General features: G+C 37.3%; 1 protein-coding gene across 1 annotated transcript in view; it reads right to left on the bottom strand.

Annotated features, from left to right (window-relative positions):
* Positions 1-201: 201 nt before the first annotated feature.
* The window catches only part of FRMPD2 (FERM and PDZ domain containing 2), a gene marked incomplete at its 3' end in the record, with an annotated part of 64,973 nt that continues 43,751 nt past the window's right edge, over positions 202-21,423 (bottom strand). Inside the window, exons 30-44 of the mRNA XM_010081400.1 lie at positions 20,837-20,995; positions 20,017-20,191; positions 18,729-18,939; positions 17,536-17,573; positions 15,209-15,273; positions 13,562-13,723; positions 12,550-12,721; positions 10,591-10,667; positions 8,443-8,528; positions 6,426-6,541; positions 5,326-5,474; positions 3,558-3,648; positions 2,151-2,485; positions 534-749; positions 202-264 (exon numbers count right to left, since the gene is read on the bottom strand). Of these exons, the coding sequence (XP_010079702.1) occupies positions 202-264; positions 534-749; positions 2,151-2,485; positions 3,558-3,648; positions 5,326-5,474; positions 6,426-6,541; positions 8,443-8,528; positions 10,591-10,667; positions 12,550-12,721; positions 13,562-13,723; positions 15,209-15,273; positions 17,536-17,573; positions 18,729-18,939; positions 20,017-20,191; positions 20,837-20,995 (2,115 nt within the window). The remainder of the gene's footprint in view (positions 265-533; positions 750-2,150; positions 2,486-3,557; positions 3,649-5,325; positions 5,475-6,425; positions 6,542-8,442; positions 8,529-10,590; positions 10,668-12,549; positions 12,722-13,561; positions 13,724-15,208; positions 15,274-17,535; positions 17,574-18,728; positions 18,940-20,016; positions 20,192-20,836; positions 20,996-21,423) is intronic.

Below are 21,423 nucleotides of genomic sequence, written 5' to 3' on the forward strand. Positions count from 1 at the left end.
ATTGGTGCTTTGCTTTTATTTCACTCAATAAGGGACAGATCTTTCATATCTAAATCTAGACATCACTTGTCTGGAAGGCTATTATTTTCCTCAAATGAGACGGCTAAAATTATGCTGTAAACCCCAGATCAAAGCATGTGGATATGTACCACTAATTAAGGCTTTTAAAAATTATAATCTAGTTGAATATTCAGAACTTACCTTAGTTTGGATCATGCCAAAACGCTGATCTCTCAAATCTCTCACTATCTGCTTGATGTTGAACTATCCAGAAAAGAACAGTTTTTATTTTATTGGCATTCAAGTTATAAAAAAAGATTTAAGCATGTTCAGATGGGAGAGTTGTGACTCAGTTCTTTTACAAATAGTATATTTGTGGTTATCATCTTTGTTGTTTAAACATCAAAGGCTGGGTTTATTGCATTTTGTTAGCATGAATTCTACCAGTAATTACTCTGGTCTAAGATATCCCCACATGTTGTTGACCCCCATATAAGTTCATAATACTTAATGATGATCTGTTTCATACTTACACATAGATCTTTTTCTATATAGCTGAGCAGAACTTCAACACACAGCAAAACTCCACTTCTTCCAATGCCAGTGCTGCAGTGAGCAACAATAGGTCCTGTACGGTGAACTTTTCTCATGTAACAAATAAATTTTACAAGCTGCTCAGCCAGTTTGGGAGTATTGTGGTCTGGCCAAGTGGTAAACTGCAAATGACTTATAATGCGTTTCTTTTCTGTCTGGAAGAGAAAGACCAGAAATGTTAAAAATCATCAGTCCTAAGACTGATTGTCAAGCAATTCCAGTCATAAATTTTCCTTCAGCCTCACTCTTAGTCAGTTGTTCATCTACCCTACAATTCTTTAGCTTTTTATACTTGACTCTGTTAAGGTTTCTTTTAGGTTTTCAGAAATGCACTCAGAAGACACAGGCCTAGGAAATTTACTTCATATAATTTTGATGAGACACTGAAGTTTCTCCATTGCCCCAAAAGGATGTAGTTATGTTATTTGTTGGTTAGAATGGAAAAAACAAAAACATTTGTTAAATTAGAACATTCCAGTACTGTTTACTAAAATTGTTTTTGTAACTGAACTAAGCTGTACTAACAGAAGGGTAGTAGTATGATAGCCATGATAGTAAGATTGTAAATGCTATTCTGGCTCTCAGATATAAAATAACCATTTGTGATTAGATACCCTAAAATACAAACCAAATCAACCAATTAAAGAGCTACCTGGATTTTTACCATCAGAAGAATTTGTATGCATGTCGGGATTTCTGATGAATTAAACCTGTGGCTTTCTGTAGTAATTTGATACTGGTCCAAGATGAACATAGCAAACATAGCACGTTCATTGAAACAGTCACATATAATGGCCCATCCTCCCATCTTAGTTTTTTGTGAAGACTCATATCAAATGTTTTACTGTTCTTCACAGTCAGTGACATAAAGTGAATTGTGTTTTCTTTATACAGAGAAATTGTTTTCTTGATGGAAGAAGACACCAAGTTAGTCTGGCACAAATACAAATCTTTTAATTATTCCATTAATTAATATGTTCTGCAGAAATTTTTGCAAACCTTTACTTAATATGAAGGCAGACTGATGGAATTACATTTGTCCTGGTTTCCTTGTTCTTAACACCTGGATTCTGTATTTGTTAGGTTTCTAAAAATTTGCTGTTAGGTTTGTAGTTTCATGGGTATTCATGTCTTTTCATGAATGAAAGACATATCATTTGTTCTAAATTCTAGGGTGAAAACCACCTTCTTCCCCCCTTTAATTCCAGCCACCATTACAGAATATGAACCCACTCCAGCAGCTCTTGCTGATTTGCTTTTGCTTTACAGTAAGCAATTCTACAAAACACTGAACACACCAGCTCTTTGACTATTAAAGGACTAATTTTTGGACATTCTTATCCAAATGCATGTAATGTTGGATAAGTTTTTGTGCAATGAGCAAAGAAGAAGCATCTCATTAACCCTAATTTCATGCCTGTTATTCAGATTTTTACATTCCTAAAAATACTTGAGCGAATACTACCAAAGAGGCAAACAATAATGCTAGTATTTACTCATGTAGAATATCTAATCAATTTAATAATATATGAAAGTATTAAGTATACTCAACTTACCTGCTTGTTGATAATTTCTATTGTTCTAATTATGAAGTATTCCAGAATCTGGTAATTGTCTAGTCTGAGATGGAAATTAGCCACGTCTATAGAGTCATGGGGAGGTTCAGGCCAGTATCGATGACATTTGTCTTGCCCTTGCTCCACTTCTTTTGTCATCATGGCAATCACATTTGATTCACTCTCCCAGACCATTTGCCAGAAATCACCCATCGTGGATGGCAGAGGTCCTTGGGTTATAATATAGAAATGTTCCTCTTCTCCAACTTTCATTCTAATGTAACTTGCATTAACATAGCCATTCTTTTCTCCCAGAGGAACTCGTGTCTTATCATCTGCACAGAAACAGGAAGTTGCTCTTTCAGCTGTAGATCTGAAATGGAGTTCTACCATCTCTAGCACTCAGGAGATGGGGAACCTCAGCCTCTAGCAGCAAAGTATGCCTCTGGATTTTAGAATACATTTGGCTAGTAGCACTAATGTTAATCACTGCTAACAGGAATTCCCACTGATAAATTGTATGGTTCACTGCAGCTTTATTTAAGATACTTGTGTAACACTCTGACAAGCCTTCTGATTAGCATAGAATTGTTTGGCAGTAATTCAAAATAGTGTATCCAGCACTGCTTTTAATGTATGGCATGGGAACACAGTCACTGTATATTGGTGTTATAAAAGATGAAACTTTTGAGAATGTATACTGTATCACTAATATAGAGAGGTAACTGTGCTACAAATTTTGCATGTGTTGTCCTGCTCCTGCAGTTTAGAAAGACATCAAGGGTCCAGAAGGTGTTCTCCTGTTATGATACCTCTTGGGGAATCCTTGTTAAGAGTAGCTATTCAGCTTTTGAACTCAAATCTTTCTAAAATGACTTCTCATCAGCAATTAAATTTTTTTCTGACTCAGATCAGAGCTGAGCAGCTGAAAGCTCTGGTTGGATATTATGCTTTCAAATAATTCAGAAAGAATTTTTATCTTTCCAAGAGCTACATAACTCTATGATTTCCACTGTACTTCTCAGAATTCCACCGTGTCACAAGCACTAGATGTAGCTCTACATTTAAATAGATTTAAAGAACCGCTATTATAGTTAAGTTACACTTGTCCACAGAAACATAGAGAAAGAGCAAAGGAAACATCAAGACAGCTGGCCCCCTACCAGACAAAGTTCTGCCTTGTGGAAGACGATAACTTCAGAAAATGAGGTATTGTGCAATGCAGATATCCTTACATGAACTCTACCTCTTTTGGAAAAGTCTCAACACATTTCATCAGTAGCAGAGCTCTCTGTGACTAAGGATGTGGTGGGATTTGCCTGCTACATCTCAGTAGTTATAGCTGTTTTTCTGTTTTCTGATGTCTTTGTTCACTGAATGTGTGTTCTCATTAGTGTGCATACTTACATGGAACAATATCTTGATATCTGTTTTTATCCTGGTTTTCTGGTGCTTTGCCAATTCTGCAGTCATCTATTGGTTTCACATGTTCTAAAGCCTAGATCAAAGAGAAATAGTCAAGCCATGTTGTTCACATCCTTTATAGACAACCCTTACAGAGTCAGTGTGAGAAATATGTGACCCAAGACTGGCAAATAGACTTCTTACAGAAGACAATCAGTACATCTTTCTCTAAGCTTCTAGGAAAGGAATTCAAATTGCTTTGTATTTTCTTCAGCCTGTACAAAATTTCTAGCGTTTTCAAGCAAGATTTTCAGCCCACATCCTCAGCTCCTGTCGTTACAGATCCCTGTTGTATAATGCTGTAAAATAGATGTTTGGAATAGTGTCTTGGCCAAATGTGAGCATTCATAATTGATATTAATACTGACTGAAGCACCAACTATTGCACTGTTAACAGGTAGTGAATGTCAATGAATACTTTTCAGTGACAGAGAAAGTGATGGATATCGGGAACAGCAACAGTTATGTTAAGTGCAATTCATATGGTTGTGAAGTACTTCATAGCAGATTTAGGGAAACAGAATGCAGTGTAGCTGGAAAAAAAATTAATTTCATTTACAGGTTTGAGTTACCTTCACTTTTCTTTATTCTTTTACCTCTTTAATATGCATTGCATAATACTCAGCCATCACATTATGCCACTGTGCAGTGTATATGGACTGAAATACATGTGACAGATCTTCAATATCTTCATCAGTTTCTACAGCTTTTACTCAGATAAAATATCATTGGCTTTGGTAGAGAGTGCTTTCCCTATTAGATCTTTACGTTTTCTGAACAGATGTGTGACTCAGCTCATACTCTGCTATGCCTACATCAGTAATGGAACGGAATGAATAGAAATTAATACATGCCCTTGAGCCTTTGGAGAAAGTTAGCAAATCCTCTACACTTGAACACGTGGGATATTTTACCCAGAACATCAGAGATATAAAAGCAAGTGAAAGAAACTGATAAAGTTGTAAATACTACGGAAAAGTGGTAGCAATCTATTTCACTCGTGATGAGTACATCCTTTAAAGGAAATTCCAGTACTGTGTTGAAGAGTTATGAAATAATCTGTTCTTTGGGAATTTTCTGATAACTGAGCACTCTAATCTGAAACAAGACATTTTATATGCTTTCCTAATTTTAAACTTTTTCATGATTCATATGCCATCAGATGTACTTACGTGTTTTCATTATCTACGAAGGTACGTTACTTTTTAATTTCACAAAACTCCTGACTTTGATAGCATCTTGTGGCAATGAGTTCCATGGATCACTGCAGCATTGTGTGAAATATTTTCCCTGCCTCAACTAAGTGTATCAACACTAGTGAATCCCTAGCAGCATGGATTTCTTGCTTTAATGAAACCTCTGGAATAGTTCTTAGGCAGATATTCAGCAGAGCTGGGGGTGGTAATGGGAAAAAGTCAGTCTAGGAAAAAGTGATTCATACTTTACTTTTGTGTATTATTTATTTCTCATTCCATGTGGGCAGTATCTTTGGAGAGGGAACAGTGTAAGCCTGATCTGCATGGAAAGAAAGAGATCCAAACACCGGAGTAGAAGCCCCATTCTGGCTGGAATAATTCTCCAAGAAAGGGGAGTCAGTAAAGATATAGAAGTGGATCTCCCATATAGTATGCAGAAGGCTGCTGAAGGCTGCTAAAAGTCACTTTCTTAGCTCTGCTAAACCCTCAAATCTTAAAAAGGAATCACACTTTACCATAAACTCCTTTAACACTTCTTGATTCTTGATCCACAACTGAAGGCCTTGAATAAAATCTGTGATGCCAGTCCTTGGGCCTGCTCCAGTCAGTGATTGTTTAAAGTTAATTAACTGAGTCAGTTCATCTCCAGAAGCAAAGGTTCTGCCTATGTATCACCAAAAAAACAAAGGAGTTTTTAATGATTACTGTTTGTAGTGCAAAGTCTTGGCTTTAAAAACTAGGGGGCTGCAGTACTTCAGTACATTTTGATGCTTATACTCTGGAAGTGAAACATGAAAAAATATTTTTAGCTTACTTATGTTCGCAGCAGAAAAAAGAGTAAGTCAGCACCATGGATACAACCAGCACCACATTTCATGTGATTTGGAAGCAGATCCAGCTATTGCAACTTATTGCCTCATATGGTTTCTAAATATAGTATAGTCTAAATAAACTGTTCTTGCAGAATTGTAAACTTTAATGCTAGTCTATAGAAATATAGGAGACTCTGGCCACACCTTCACATGGAATCATCTTCATATTTCCAACACTTTCCTGAAAATTAGTATTGCCACACTCCACTACTAGGAATAATGACTGCAAATTCTTCCTTCCTGAAGTAAGAAAATATCTTCTGTTCTTTTCATCTTACCTCACACTCCCCTTCAAGAACAAGATGTGAAGTATCTTTGATGCACCAAAATCAGAATTCAGTTTTACTAATTGTCTCATCCTGAAGCATATATTCTGATCCAAAACTTGACAGATTAAGAAGATAGATAAACATTTATGTCTCTGGAAATATCACTACTCTACTGGAGCAATTGATAAATTTTGTTACCATGTAGAGTAAAAACAGTAGCTTGTTTGGTAAAAAATAGTGAGTTTTTCTCCAAAAGAGCTGGAGAGCTCGTGGTGTAGGCCTTTTTCTTGTGGCTGTTGCAAAAGTTTGATGGCCTTTGTATGGGTAAATTTGTGTCCTGAGTGCCCTGGTCTTTGAGACATAAACCGCAATTTCTTAGCTTGTATACAAGGCATTAGTGTTGTTCTGACTGTACCTATATGGAGGAGCTGGCCTATAATGTTAAAGAAACAAGAGAACTTTTTGCATGATTACTTCTAGGTAGAACGGAAATCCTGTGGGGTGTATCATCATCTTCATTGTTCCAGTTGTCTGACTCGGACTGCTGACTCTCTCTTCTGCAGCCTTCACATTCTGCATATTTCTGTGACCTGTAGAACAACATCAGTTGAATCATAGAATCATAGAATCATAGACTCATAGAACGGTTTGGGTTGGAAAGGACCTTAAAGATCATCAAGTTCCACCCCCCCTGCCATGGGCAGGGACACCCTCCACTAGCCCAGGTTGCTCAAAGCCTCGTCCAGCCTGGCCTTGAACACCTCCAGGGATGGGGCATCCACAGCTTCTCTGGGCAACCTGTTCCAGTGTCTCACCACCCTCACAGTGAAAAATTTCTTCCTAATGTCTAGTCTAAATCTGCCCTCTTTCAGCTTATACCCATTACCCCTTGTCCTCTCACTACACTCCCTGATCAAGAGTGCCTCCCCATCTCTCCTGTAGGCCCCCTTCAGATATGAATGGTCTTATGGAAGCAGCAGAAGCTTTGATAATCTGAACCCTACAAAAGTTTTGTTTCTAATCTATTTTTGTTCACTTTTAACTTTCTTGAGTGACTGCTTTCATGTATGACATTTTTCAGTTGTTAGGCAATCATAGCTAAATAGGCTTTGCTTGCTACTGTTTCCTAAAGTACTTAGAAAATTTTAGAGCCCTTAAATATGTTTTAGGTAAAAGATATGCCTGCAATCCAGAATACAACTATGATATGTGCAGAATAAGTCAAATATTCCTCTACTGGCTAACTCCAGTAATCTCAGACCTAACATTTAACTATGTAGGTTTAAGCATATCAGTGTCTTACATTATCATATCCTATGTATGATAATAATACATAATGTTAGAAATAGTAAATGGTACACTTAAGAGGGAGAATAAGGTGATAAGTAGTAGCTTTGCAAATATCAGTAACCATTGCAGGCTGTGCATGTTCAAGTTACACAAATCTTTTGCAATAGAAAATAGAAATACCAGAAAATGCTGGTAGTAAAAAGATTCAGATTACAGGACAGGGGCTAGAAAACCATCCTATTTCCAAAACAACCAGAAAAGATACTTGTTATCCCTATATATGATAGGATGATTTTGTATTAGCCATAGATGCATATATGTGTCTTTCTCACAGAGCAAGATAATAGAAATCACACCTGATTAACTGATATATCACAAGATAATGTTATATTAGCAATGAGATCATAGCAAGTGGCACTGAGCCTATGTACACATGGATGTTCTCACTTGCAGATACTCTCAAACTTTTTTTCAAACTTCATCTCTGCAAGCAGGTAAGTTAGGGAAGAATTTCATCCCTAATTGATTGGCCAAGTACTGTTCTTAGAGCATTTTAAGTTTTAAATGTAAAGATTTAGTACATGTTTCCATTTATGTGGGTTATAAGTGATAAATAAAAAATCATATTTCATATATTCTGCATCATTGTAATAGATAAAACTGCCCGTGTCTTATCAACACTCCATTGTTCTTTGATTTCCCATCTACTATAGATTTAAAGTTTGAAGTAAAATTCTTATCTTCTTGTACTAAGTACATTCTCTGGAGTAACATCCTCAGATTCTGATTCCCAGATGTCTGGAGTTCAACATCTGTATTACTACAGCCATAGTAGCACAGGGTCCAGCACAGGCTGCAAGACCTGCTTGGAACACTTAGTAAAACCCATGGTCCCTCTGCCGACACCAGTGCACTAATACTGTCACGGTTCTTGTCTCTCCACCTCTGCTAGAAAGGCTAAAGCTAGCTTAAGCTAGCTGCCTAAGCTGTTACAGCTAGAAGCTTCTGTTTCATTTGTTTTAGCAGTTGTGTGGAAGCTGTTCAGCAACTCTCACTGCAGATGGAGCTGCATTCCGGTAGAACTGTATTTCTGTCATTTGGGACAAGAGTGTATTTGCATACGGTATTAGGACAGCTCTGGAAATATAAGAAAAAATTATCAATACTATTTTAATAGTTTTACTACATTTTAAAGACTTACCTGTCTGACATGTTATTGATGATATCTTTATAGTCTTGTCCAGCCAGCTGACCTTGCAGAGGGGAATTGTGTGTACTTTCTGGATCCTGCAGGTTTAAAATAAGAAAAGGCTTTGAAAAATCAGTACACAGAAACAACAAGACTATAGTTACTTTCATTGACATTCTTTCTTATATCTGACAAAGATGTGCTCTTCACTCAAGAAGGAAAGGGAAAATAGAATAGTTTCCACTTTCAGAAGAACGTATCTAACTTTCATTCAACATAGCACTATCTACTAGGAGTAAAAAGCCACATCATCTGTATTTGTGAGTTTCATAACAATACAGTCTTCAGACATGTCTACAACTTAGCAAGCGTGACTAAACTTTGAAAAGGTTCATGTTAGTTGTATCTTATCTGATCTCATAAAGAAAATGCAATCACAGGAATCATGAGTCACACTCTTCACTTCCCAGCTCTTGGAAGCAGAAAGCACCAGTGTCTGAGATGGAATTGTTGGTAATAATTAATTTTTTTTATGTCAGACACAACGATGCCAGCTGTCAGAAGCAGGATGCAGCTGCTCGACTGAAAAAGCACTCAACTAATAGAGAAGGGAGATCCTTGATCACCCTCCATATGCAGCAGAAGCAATAGTATTGGTGGCTGGTTTTCAATCCTAGAGAAATGATGATACAGAACATCAGCCATTAGTATGTGGAAGTGGCTCCTTCTCAATGGCAACACTTGACAGATAATTATTTAAGTTTTAGTTCAGAGTGATGTTTCTTCTTTCCCTGCTTAATGTTACAGATGCACTCAGCAACCACCCTGGCGTGTTACACAGTATAAACTATTGAATGCCCCACGGAATCTTAGCAGTATCTGCCACTTACACCTTATTTTCTTACTTTTGTGCTTGAATTTCTGTTAGAATAGGGGAATTAATGGCTGCTTATTTAATCATAAATCCATTTACCTAGTTTCTGCACTGACTACACTGATTGGAGAATGCTATATTGATTTTTTTGTTTTCTATTTTCCAAGGAAAGGTATTTTACTGCTGGTTTTTTGCATCTGTTTTTTTTCAGTAGCTTGTCATTTTCAAAGTCTACATTTTTGGAATAGATGGCAGCTGTGCTCTATAAAGGAAAGCATAAATAGTTTCAATTCATAGGAGACTGCTAAAGTCAAGCTGGAAATAATGAAGAAGAGAGAGTTAATGGAACCAATTCAGCAATAAAATTTAGCATGTGCTAAAATTAGGCATGTGCTGTGCTGAACTAAATAGGCTTAACCACATGCTTAAAACTAAATTTGTGCCTTAATACCTTGCTAACTCAGGGATCTAATAAGGAACCTGTAACCTTAGTACTATCTCCTACTTCTCATCGATATTATTTCTTCAGTGTATTTTGTCAATCATGGATATAACCTTGTTTTGATATTACATTTCATCAATCTCTAACAGTTTAGTTCCAACACACATTCCAACAACGTACTTAAAACTTCCTCAAACAAATTCCTCTTCGACGTTTTCTCGCCTTATTCATGTCAAGGACTTCTTCCATTTTTCTTTTTCTAGTTTGATTATAATGGTTGAGGTGCTGTTTGTTTTTTTCATTTGTTCTGGAGGATAAGAAGACCTATACTTCTCATATTTTCTGAGGAGAAGTTTTACAGTTGTAAAATTAGAAATAATAGATGCTCTAAAATTTGATGTGGAATGTCTTGAAGGACTTACAAAAATTCTAAAACATAACCATATTTGAAGACGTTTGGGTGCATTTGAGTTATTAATATTAATAGAGACAGCTGAATAGAAACCTTTTAAGTATATTGTTTTGAAATACTGAAAGAATGGTCAAATTAAAAGAATCACTCATTCCAATATAATAAAGCAGTAGAACTAGACTTGCGTATGCAACTTTCCTTCCCCCTGCCCTTTTAGCATATATATTACACTAAACATATGCTCTTATCTCAGTGGAATCCCCTGACTCATTCAAATATTATCAGTTCCAGTCATTGCAGCACCCTTCCCTCACACTACTCTTTTTTCATTAAGAAGGTGTGGTTCTTACCTGCATTGGAACAAACCCATTTTGTAAATAAAGATACAAGTACATTGCCTGATAACTTCTAGAAGCCTGATTCACATTTTACCTTGGTGCACATCTGGTTGGATTCTTCTTCCTTGAAAGTGAAAACAGGTGGAGCTTGCAGGCTTTCCTCAGCACTATCTGAATACCAGAAAACAAAATGAAAGTAAAGTGCCTATAAAGCAGGAAAACATAGATCATTTTCTTCCATGCCACCCACACCAGAGAACTTTGATCTTGGAAGAGGCACTGAGATACACTTGCAGAAACTGGCATGGAATATTCCTTTCATGGATGCGCTGAGAGGGTTAGTACAGCACAAATGGCATATATCGCCTCTGAAGAAGCCAGAACAATTCAGCTTGCCAGAAGATACACTGAAGTAGACCCCTGTATCAATAGAAGTTATAAAAAACCTGAAATAGAATTTAAATCTGCTATCCCTAACTCAGCCCGTTTCTTTGGAGCGCTAAGGGAGAAATACTGTAGATTTGATGCCAGTGCTTCTATAATACCATTGGGATTTGCAACAAAAACAAAGATTAGCTTTGATGCCAGTGCTTCTGTAATATTATTGGGTTTTGCTGGTCCACAAAAACAGTTTAAACTTTCCAGCAACTGTGTAATTCACCAGTGTCATGTGAGATGCAAATAAACATCTCCACAGCTCGTCCCTTGAATTTGTAGAGCTGGAAAAAAGGCTAGTCTCACTGAAGTGAAACCCTTAAAAGAGCAAGAGCTTCAATCCACCTTTTTATAACTAGCCATCCTTCCATTTTTTTTACATCATTAACCCCAAATATTAAGCTAGGTGGAGCAGTGAACATCCTCTTTCCAGGCCACTGCTGAGCATAGCTTTCTCATCCTATGGAAAAACTTTGCTCTTGAAACACACAGGATGCCTTCCAGTAAGTCAAGGAGTGTCCAGTGCTTATGACACAGGCTAGGAGTTCAAGAGGATTAGGTTCAGTCTAATAGATACTGAAAAAAAAAAGAGAATTGGGATCCTTGAACCCTAGAAGCAGCTCTTGCCTAACAGCAGAATTGCCAAAAATACCTATGCAAGGCAAGTTTGTATCAGTACAGCTGACTAGCTGCATAAATGTTTGCTGTAAAGCATGTCCACAACCCACAGTCAGATCTGCATCTTTTCCTAGTCAGCTGAGGAGAAAGCAAATAGCAATGACAGTGGCTTCTTGCCTGAGAAGATTAGAAACAAAGCCCCCAATTTGTAACCAGCAGTCCAGAAGGTGTATTAAGGAGGAATTCTGTATTCTTCTCATTCCACATTATAGGAGACATTTCAATGTTCAAAGAAATATAAAGTTGATGAATATAAACCCATAACCTATTGGTAATAGTATATCCTTGCTTTCACTCCCAGCTTAAATTAGTATTTAAATTTTGAATATTCATTAGAGCAGAGCCTGCAGCACAAGTTATTTCCATGAGAGTTAGTCAGCTAAGTACTGCCCTATGCAGGTGGGTGTGCTCTCAAGTTGATAGCAATCCATGTGGGAGCAGAGGCTTCTGGATTTGAACACGAACAAGTACAGAAGGGAGAGGAGCTGTCTGTCAGGCAGAACAGGAGGTGTAGTGCTTCCAAGAGATAAGGTAGGAGTGCTGGGATGCGAAATTTGTGGGAAATGTATTTTAGCAGCTGGGTCAATAACTGTCTGTGATTCCATCAGTGAGTTGTATAAAGTTGGGTAAAACCAGACCAGGAGCCTTCATGACTTAAATACGTAAGCTGAGTTAAAGCATCTTTGAGGGTCTTGCAGCTTTGTTTCCACTGTTCCTAGACTTAAAAATCACACTTAGGCATTCCTTCCCTGTGGTCCTCTGTCTTGAGTAGCTTAGCCAGAGCTGCAGGTCAGAGTGAAGAGTGTATTTGTATCTACAGCTATGAATCAGGACTAACTGTAAAGTTAGGAATATTGAATTGTTTTGCTAATAGGAAAGTTGAATTTGGACAACACATTAATCCCACTTTTACCACGTACTGAGCAAAGTGGGTGCTTACCAGGCTCTGGTTTTATGTTTGGGGGGGAAGGTATCCTGTTGCTTTGATTGCCTGAATAAGCCCAATGCAAAGCCATGCTTCGGCAGACAGTGAGTTGAACAGTGCCTTGAGCCTTGCGCAGCAAATCTATAACAGTTTGGCGTGGCAGACCAGACACAAAAGTCTCATTAACCTGAAAAATACAATGATAAGTACTTCCAGATCCCTGTAACAGAAAGATTTTTAAAATCACATATCTCAGCACTGAGCAATCTTTGTATAACTTCTTTGCACTTCATGTGTCCTCGTCCCCTTCCATTTTAGTAACTTGCTTGATCTTCTCCTCTCTACTTCTTTATACCATGGTTGTCAGCAGTAGACCACAAAAGTATAGTCTGTATCTCTTCTGAGATACTAAGAGGGCATTGTTTCCTGCACTCTTCAGACAGAAGATGGAGGAGAAATGGAAGTAAATTAAAAATAGAAAAGGAAACAAAAGTATTGAAACTCCTGGAGTGGGAAGAAAAAATAAATTGGGAGAAAAAAAAAAGAAATATTATTTATATTAAAAGGTGGTCTAGATAGTAAGATTTTAAATAAAGATTCAGAAGCTCTAATTCCAGTGCTTTTTGCTTGCCTTGATAATAGCTAACTGGCACTGATGGTAGGTTTCTCCCAGTATCCTCCTGGTTAGCTGTTATATGCACACTTGGTCAGTTAACTTGTTTCCCTGATTTTTTCTTCATGTGGACTGCTGTGGAGCAGTTGCACTTTGCCACTTGCCCTGCTGTACTGGGTCTGCTTCTCTTCTGGAGTGCCCAACGGCCACCTCCAGCTGTGGAAAGGCCCAGTTCCACGGGAAGCTGAACTCCAGAAAAGGAGTGAGGGCAGGCCAGAACAGCCCAGGAGCTGAGGGACACCATCTTCTATGTGTTACTGTGCCAGGCAGCCTCAGATTTCCAGTCTGCCCAACCTTTATACTGAACAGAATGCTCATGGAGTAACTAGAGAAAATGTAGGCCAAAACAATTACCTTAAGCAGGATGTCACCAACCTGAAGCCTCCCATCTAGATCTGCAATGCTGTCTGGGCTGATGGCTTTTATTAGGATAGCCCTGCCATTTCTTCCACCTACCAGTGCAAATCCTAGGCTTCCATTTTCTGCCTTTTCCAGCTCAATCTTAATAATGAAGTCCTGCAATAGAAAAGGATGCAGCCTAAAGTGGAGTTTATTCAGGGCTGTGTTTTGTTTGCATTTTTAATACCAAAGAATCCCATTATGCTTCACATTCCTCACTGGCTGATGTAGATTATGGGATATATACTTCTCTTGAATAGGTGTATAGAGCTTCCAGTGATTAATGTAGCAGCTGCATGTATGTATCAGAATGAAAATAGTACGTACTTATATCCATAATCTTTTTAAACAATTGCTGGAGGGGAAAATAACCTCTTAAGAGCAAAGAAACATGTTATTTTGTAATTGTTTTATATCAAATATATCACCTTGATTGACAACAAGTCACTTTTCTCCAGCATGACAGTAACACAGTACATAATCCATTCTTCTACTGTTCTGTAATGAAAAACTTACCCTTGCAACACCAACATACCCATCTGCTTGGCTTTAGCTCTTAATTCAGTTTTAAAATCAGCTGCTTCTTTTAGGATCAAGTATTATGTTAGAAATCGCAGCAACCTAGAAGTGTTTATGACTTGCAGCATGACTAGTTCCAATGTTGCAAATATCATCCTCAGAAATTATTTTAGCAAGTTGAACAGATAAACCATCATGTGTTAAATGGTCTGGAAGAAGCAGTAATAGTGATGACTTAAAAGATAAAATTGTTCCAATTTTTATGCCAGGTTGGAGGTCTAATTTAACAAGAGATAGCCCTTTTTTCTAAATCTATTCCCATGAAATATCAGTCCCAATGTGTGTAATTTCAATTCCAAGTAACATTATGTTCCACATGTTTCCACAAACATAAGTGATGTTTGCACTTGTAAGAATTTTGAAGCATTGTATGTTGAGCATGGAGTTCTTTTTTTCAAAGAACACACCTGCGTATTTTAGGAACTCATTGTTTCAAAAATGGCATTACTCTTGCCAAATTCAAGCCATTATGGTTTATGTCAATGTTGCATAATACTCCAAAGATTTGGAGTAATTTTACTCTCTTTTCAAATGCCCCATATGAGAATTTCAAAATGAAACATATTAATCTGAGGTTTCAAAGATTGTTGGGGAAAATGCTTCACAATTACAGTTATATTTCTTTTCCCCAAAATCCCATGCTGTGACATTCTGTATCTTCTTCCTGCGCTACTTTCTTTCTAAACTAATCTTGTAAGCTGTTAAAAGTACTACGAAGACCTAATGGACAGGCTACACCATATGAGTCATACTTATATTACCAAGCTGGTAAAATAGTGATATTGTGCATTGAAAAACAGCAGCAGAAGAGTCAGACCCCAAGAAGTGCTCAGTGTATTCTAGTCCAGGAATGCTGAAGCAATACAAAACTTCATAGGACACTCTCCAAATGCATTATATTCACATTTTCAAAGAAGCTGGAGAGGAAGCTAATACATTAAAAACCACAATTTAAAAAATCTCATTCCATGTAGTGCACTTCACTTGATGGACTGTCTCACACTTGATAAAAGTATCATTTACCTTACATTCTGGAGAATCTGGAGTGTTTTGCTGAGTACCACAGTTTCTTTCCTCCAAATGTTTCTCTGTGAAAAAGCAGAAACAATTTTTACACAGTTGTACTGGTAAAATGTTCTATTGTATAACACTCAAAATTGTATTCAGAGACATAATGAAACATTTTATATTTTGACATGTAAAATACAAAAAAATTCCTGTGGTCTTATGTGGGATTACACTCCTGAACTGTGAACTGAGTCTTCTGTACATTATGTTCTGTGCATTATGTCTGTAGACTTTTTACCTCTCAATGAGCAGGTTCCAAAGCAAGGTTTAAAAGCTGCATGTTACAGGGTCACAGACGTTGAATGGACAACAGGTAATGTATAAATGTGTTCTGAAACTCTGAGGGGAGGCAGTTTTGTTAATGAAGCATTAATCTTTCCAAGGTGCTGCTGGTACCACCTACAGACTTCTTTCAAAGAGAGGGCACAAAATTTTTATAAACCTTAATGGAAAATTTCAAGTTCCTTGCCACGTTGATGTGGCAGATGCTGTTCTTGGGAAATTTCATTTGAGAAAGAAATATTGGCTTTCTCTGTCTCAGCAGGTGGCCCAAAAAGCATACATGTAGGTTTGTTCTAACAGGCCTCCTGCTAACCTTCATATGCACAAGGGAATGTAAACTCTGTGCTTAGATTATTATACAAAGCATCAATATCCAATATTGATACTATACGAGGCAGTTTGAGACACTTTACTACTGCATGATTAAGTTTGCCAATTTGCACAGTGATATAAACAATTCCGTCATGAATTGCGGAGACATTGCATCAACAAGAATCAGAGATCAGAATGAGTCATTCTAGAAATGTGTCGATCAGGCAGAGGAAGAAGCAGGGTGTGTTAGTGTCTGCAGAGATGGGTATGTAAGAAGACAATGTGTGTTTCTTGACCACCTCTCCCATCCACCTGCAGTTTTCTGATTTTGCTTTATTATAGCTTGGTGATGTTAGTTGTCTTCCACAAAGTACTCTTAATGTATGAATTAGAAAATGATGAGTGTTCTCTTGTTAAAAAAAAAAAGCGCTCCCTGTTCCATTTGCAATTTTAGTATGCACTTTTGTAACCAAGAAAGTCTATAAAATCAAGGCCTGCTTCCTTAATAGCAAATTATTATAGATTTATCTATAAATCTATCGGGGATTATAGCAAACAGAACACCAAATACCAAATTACTATAGATTTTTTACAGTGCCTTACAAAAGGGAAGAATCTTGTTTTATAAGAGAGGCAGGTAACTGTACCATTGTAGAGTTCATAAATCTGTATCAGGTGTGGATCTAATCTCATAACCTATTTTGAAGGTGTCTTGAGAAATCTTGGAAACTGCAAAGCTTCTAAGCTCCAAATCAGGGACCAAGGATGTATAGGCAATGTCCTAACAGGACATGCATTTAACATGCTTTAGTTATACCATAGTACCTATAACTTTATCTGTGTCTTGTAGTAAATTCAAAGAAGCTTGTTCTTCAGTAAGTGAAATACACTGCTTCAGTTTATAAAATAAACAAACACATAGCTGGTTGTTGCAGAGTAGGAAATCTGTAACTAGCTTGACTTGGAATAATTTATTCAGGTAAATGAAACTGTGTGTCAGGTCTAACTTAACCCTCCAGCCACATGTACACTGGAAAGTATTACTTGCATAGCTAACACTCATTCTACGCAGTGACATAGACATTATAACTATCCTTGCACCTGGTAGTGCAGATGCAACCTCTGCTTGCTGAGACTCCTTCTACTGCTAGAGCAATTCTGGTCAACTCTTTGTAGTGCAGATGATGACTGAAGTTTTGTGTCAGTTATAATAAATACCATCCCCAATAGGAAGGCTCTAATGTTTACTAAAGGATATTGGTGCTGCCTGTTTCTGATTTTCTATAGATTTATTGATACAGTTTAAAAAGTTGGTCTAGATGATGAAGTACTGGCTTATACTAAATAGCGACTCAAAAAGTGATGGAAATCCCCTTAGAGAGTAGTTTAAATCAAAACAGATTTTGAAATATGACCACATAAAACTCCTGTTTAATAACAACAAATTAAAAACTAGAAACTGACCATGCAAAATGCAAGAAATCATTTTTTTAGCAAGAACTATACATTTTATTTCTATCTTTAAAGAGCTACCAATTTTTCTTCAGACCCTAGAACAGTTGTAACAGAAATACTAAGTGCAAAGTCTGTTAATAACGTTTTAACTGCAATGAATCAATACCTTATGCTTATTTCCAAAATCAGAACCAAGTTTTGAACTAAAGCCCAAAAATATTAGCCTTACTTACTGTTTTCCTGCTCTATAGGAACCACTGGATTGCCATTTCTGGGGGCAGAAAAAAGGGAAATATGTGAGCCATTAAGAGCTGCATGCTTTGTAAAGCACATATGAAAAATATTTTTAGAAAGTCAGTTGTCTAAATGGTATTTGTACTTCTATGATTCAGTTAATGGTGCTTTCCTAAAGAGCATTTATATTAGTATATAAAATATTTGACTGTATTTAATAACAGGGAAACATTTTATTTAAATGGGTTGGGGAAAGAAAGAACACGTTAAACCATCTCTCCCAATACAAACTGCTTTGTGGTACATTCTTAATTCAGCCTCAGTTCCCCCTCTATAAAGTGGGAATGATCTTTTGTAATTCCCTTTCCCTATTTCTGTTTGTAAATTCTTACAATCAGGGTGTGTTGCCTACTAACTGCTTATATAGCAAGAAGTATAAAGAGGCTGCAGTTTCTTCATCTGCTAGTGCAATGCAATGTTTAATAAAACATTGATAAAAGTTTGAACCACATTAACAAATCAGTGGCAGACACACTATTGCTAACGCTGGTTATGTAACTTACTTTTGGGTTACTATTTGACTTTTCCTCTGACATCTTTGGAAGCTATTTTTCTATCAGTCCAGAACCTCTGCTGATGCTCTATCAGACTGTAGAACACAATAAATCTAAAGTGCAGCCAAGAACTGATGAGGGAAATTCTTAACTTGCTGCAGATCAAATGCTGCATTTTTAACACCTTTCTAAAACATTTGGCTGTTGGAAGTAATCAGAGTTTCCCATCAGAGGTAGCTTCTTGCCTGTAGTTGTGAATCTGAGAATGTACGGAGAAGGCTGGCACTAGTGGTGGAAATACAAAGAAGATTTTCCCTGGAGAACAGGATATCTGAAAATAGTGCCCAGCCTCACAGTTAAAGGATTCACATTTGTGTTTGAATTATGAAGTTTGAAGAGTTCTCATTTGTGTCGTACGAGTCTACTTGTATTCACTATGTTAGTTGTGATTACAAGTAGTTAAGATATCTTATGGATGTTATGTATCAGGTTGCAACCTTCAGAGCTTTGGGGTAAAGCATTTTTCTTGTAGTTTGTCTCGGTTTTCTTGTTTGACTTGATGTAAAATCTAGAAACCGGGTTTAACATTAGAATTGAGATTGAGTATGCTCAGATTTACTTTGTTGGCTCAGATTTACCTTGTAGCTTTGATTTGGACATTCTGGGTGGCAGCTTCACACACTCTTACTGCATCATCCAGGCTAATGCCCTCAGTCCACAGTCCACAGATGTAAACAATTTGATCTCGTGGCTGCAAACTGCCTTCCACACTGGCAGGAGAGCCAGGCACTATCTCTAGCACATAAATACCTTGTAACTTGCTTCCAGCTCCTCCTGTCAGCTTCAAGCCTAGAATAATGCAGAGAAAGCATCTTTTGTGTCAGTGTGCTTTGAATTTCACTGCCAGTGACATAAGCCTAGTGGAACAGATGTGGGTCACTGAAAGATGGGCTTAAAAAAATCACCGACACTATAAACAACAGTCTTGCACCAGTGAGACAAGATGTAAGAGCTGGACTGGGAGACTGAAATGCAATTAGATGTTAAAAAAGTATGGAAAAAACTTAAATGGTATTGTCGATCTCTACACTTCAGCTATTCCATAGTGCTTTATTTCACCTGATGTTGAATAGTCATTTGAATAAGACAGCCGCATAGCAGTAGCTCCCTCATTACCAGAGTGCTTAAGTGCCTTGCAGTCTTTAGAGTGACATAAGGAACAGAGCTATATCACAACTAAGGAGACACCTATACAGTGCAAAACAGACTTGTGCAACAATATTCAGTCTCTGAAGAGGCTAGTTTCTGAGCTGGAAATAGGATGCTGTACCTGAACAAATATAGCTATACTGCTTCCTGGGTCTGTAGGCTTATCTCTGTGCAGTACTCACCACATTCTGCAGAAATACCAAGATACTTGCACTGTGGGGATTTCTTCTATCACTTGTATTGCACAATGTAGATAAAGCCTTGTGTCTGTGTTGAATCAAGGATTTTTTTGAATAGCAAGCTGTTGCCCTAACCAGTGGCTCATTCTTCTTGAACTTTGCTTTTCTTTTCTTTTTTTTTTTCTTTCACTCCAAATAGATCTTTATGTATCTCAGCAGGGAGCAGACATTATTATCTAACTAGCAACAACTTCTGTATATCAGTAACATAAAAATACGAGACTGGACATCTGCCAGAAACTTCAGCTGATAGGGTGATAATACAAAGATAATTTTCCAACTATCTTCATTGGTCTAATAGAGAGATATTAGTCTTCCCTTTAAGGCCTTGCCCAAAATAAAGCTCTCCCTTCCTTGGTCATGGGTGGTAGAGGAGAGCATAAAGGTGTCAAGGTAATTCAGGATCATATGTTGCTTATGATTGTTATGATTGCTGTAATCCCTGTCCAGAAAAGTATGCATAGTATTTACTACACACCTAGCTGTCCATTGGCACCTTTTGTGAGAGTAATTTCAGGAATCTCATCTCGCCTAATAGAAGGACGTGGATCACTGTTAGCACGACCAATCAGAAGATGCAGATCAGGAGGAGAGCTTTGCAGTAAAGTTAGGGCTTCATTGCATGGCAAAGATGTGATATCAATTCCATTCACCTAAATGAGAAACCAGTAAAATGATGTCATAAATCTCAGTGACGATCATGCATTCTCCCTCCACTCTAAATTTTGCATAAGAACTTAAATTAGTTTTAACTTAACTGTTAATGCTTTTCTGTGGTATTTAATGTTAGTGAATGCAATCATTAACATTGCAGTAAGATTTCGTTGTTGAACTGTTATTTTTCTGAATGCAGTGTTTTAGTAAAAATAGCTCTTTTCTTGAAACTCAAGGTCTTTTAGCACAAAAACAAGGAAGACAGCCTAATACAAGAAACTGAAGATGAACCAGGCTGAAAACAGGCTTTATTCATACATGACAAAGGACACAAATCCTGCATCCTTCGTATGTCACCTATCTTATTACATTAATTCAATTTACGTCATTTAGGAAAGCATTTAATGTCTTGGTTGTCTTGCTTTGCAGCTCCATGATTCATGTCATTGCCTGGTCATACAATCTATTCAATCTGAAATTTGTACTACTGAAGTCAGCAGAATTGCATTTATTATATGATTCACTTGCACTTGCATGCCTAAATATGTGATAAACTGGACCCTATGGAAGGAAGAATACCAAAGCTAAATGATATTGATCTGCAAATATTCTCTCCTCTGTATAAACTCAAGTGATTACTGTACCATAATGATTCTGTCTCCCCTTCTTAGTCTTCCATCAGACAGGGCAGGCTCATTCAAGATTTCATCAACATACAGGCAGTTGTCCACTTTGTTAAGAACTACAGAGAATCCATAACCGTTGCTCTCTGACTTTCTCAAAGTCACTGAGATCTCAATTTCCTAATAAGATAAGCACAGGATATGTTTGATGTAGGCTTTTCTGTTGCTTCATTAACACCTTCCATGATATTTTATATGCAGATAGGAATCAGATCCTCAGATGGTATAAATAAGTATACGTAAGGGTTTCTATGATCTGTCACTGTCTTACTCCAGAATTAATTTTACTTCTTTTTACCTAGTGGAGCTTCATGGTGATTGACTGATAGGGCCTAATAAGGCAGATAATTCCACTGGGGACTGGAATTTTGGCATTTGAAATTTGTAAAGAATGGCTTGGAGTCGTCTGAACTGACAAGCATTGCAACAGTAGGGTGCAGAGTTTATTGTTGTTATTGCTGTCCCACTGAAGGAAATGGCTGGACCTAAATTTTGTCCCCAGTGCTCTCAAATGAGTAGGAATTCAGAACTCATTAGTGTCAGCAGGA

The sequence above is a fragment of the Pterocles gutturalis genome, unplaced genomic scaffold (assembly GCF_000699245.1).
Source record: "Pterocles gutturalis isolate BGI_N339 unplaced genomic scaffold, ASM69924v1 scaffold23649, whole genome shotgun sequence".
Taxonomy (NCBI): domain Eukaryota; kingdom Metazoa; phylum Chordata; class Aves; order Pterocliformes; family Pteroclidae; genus Pterocles; species Pterocles gutturalis.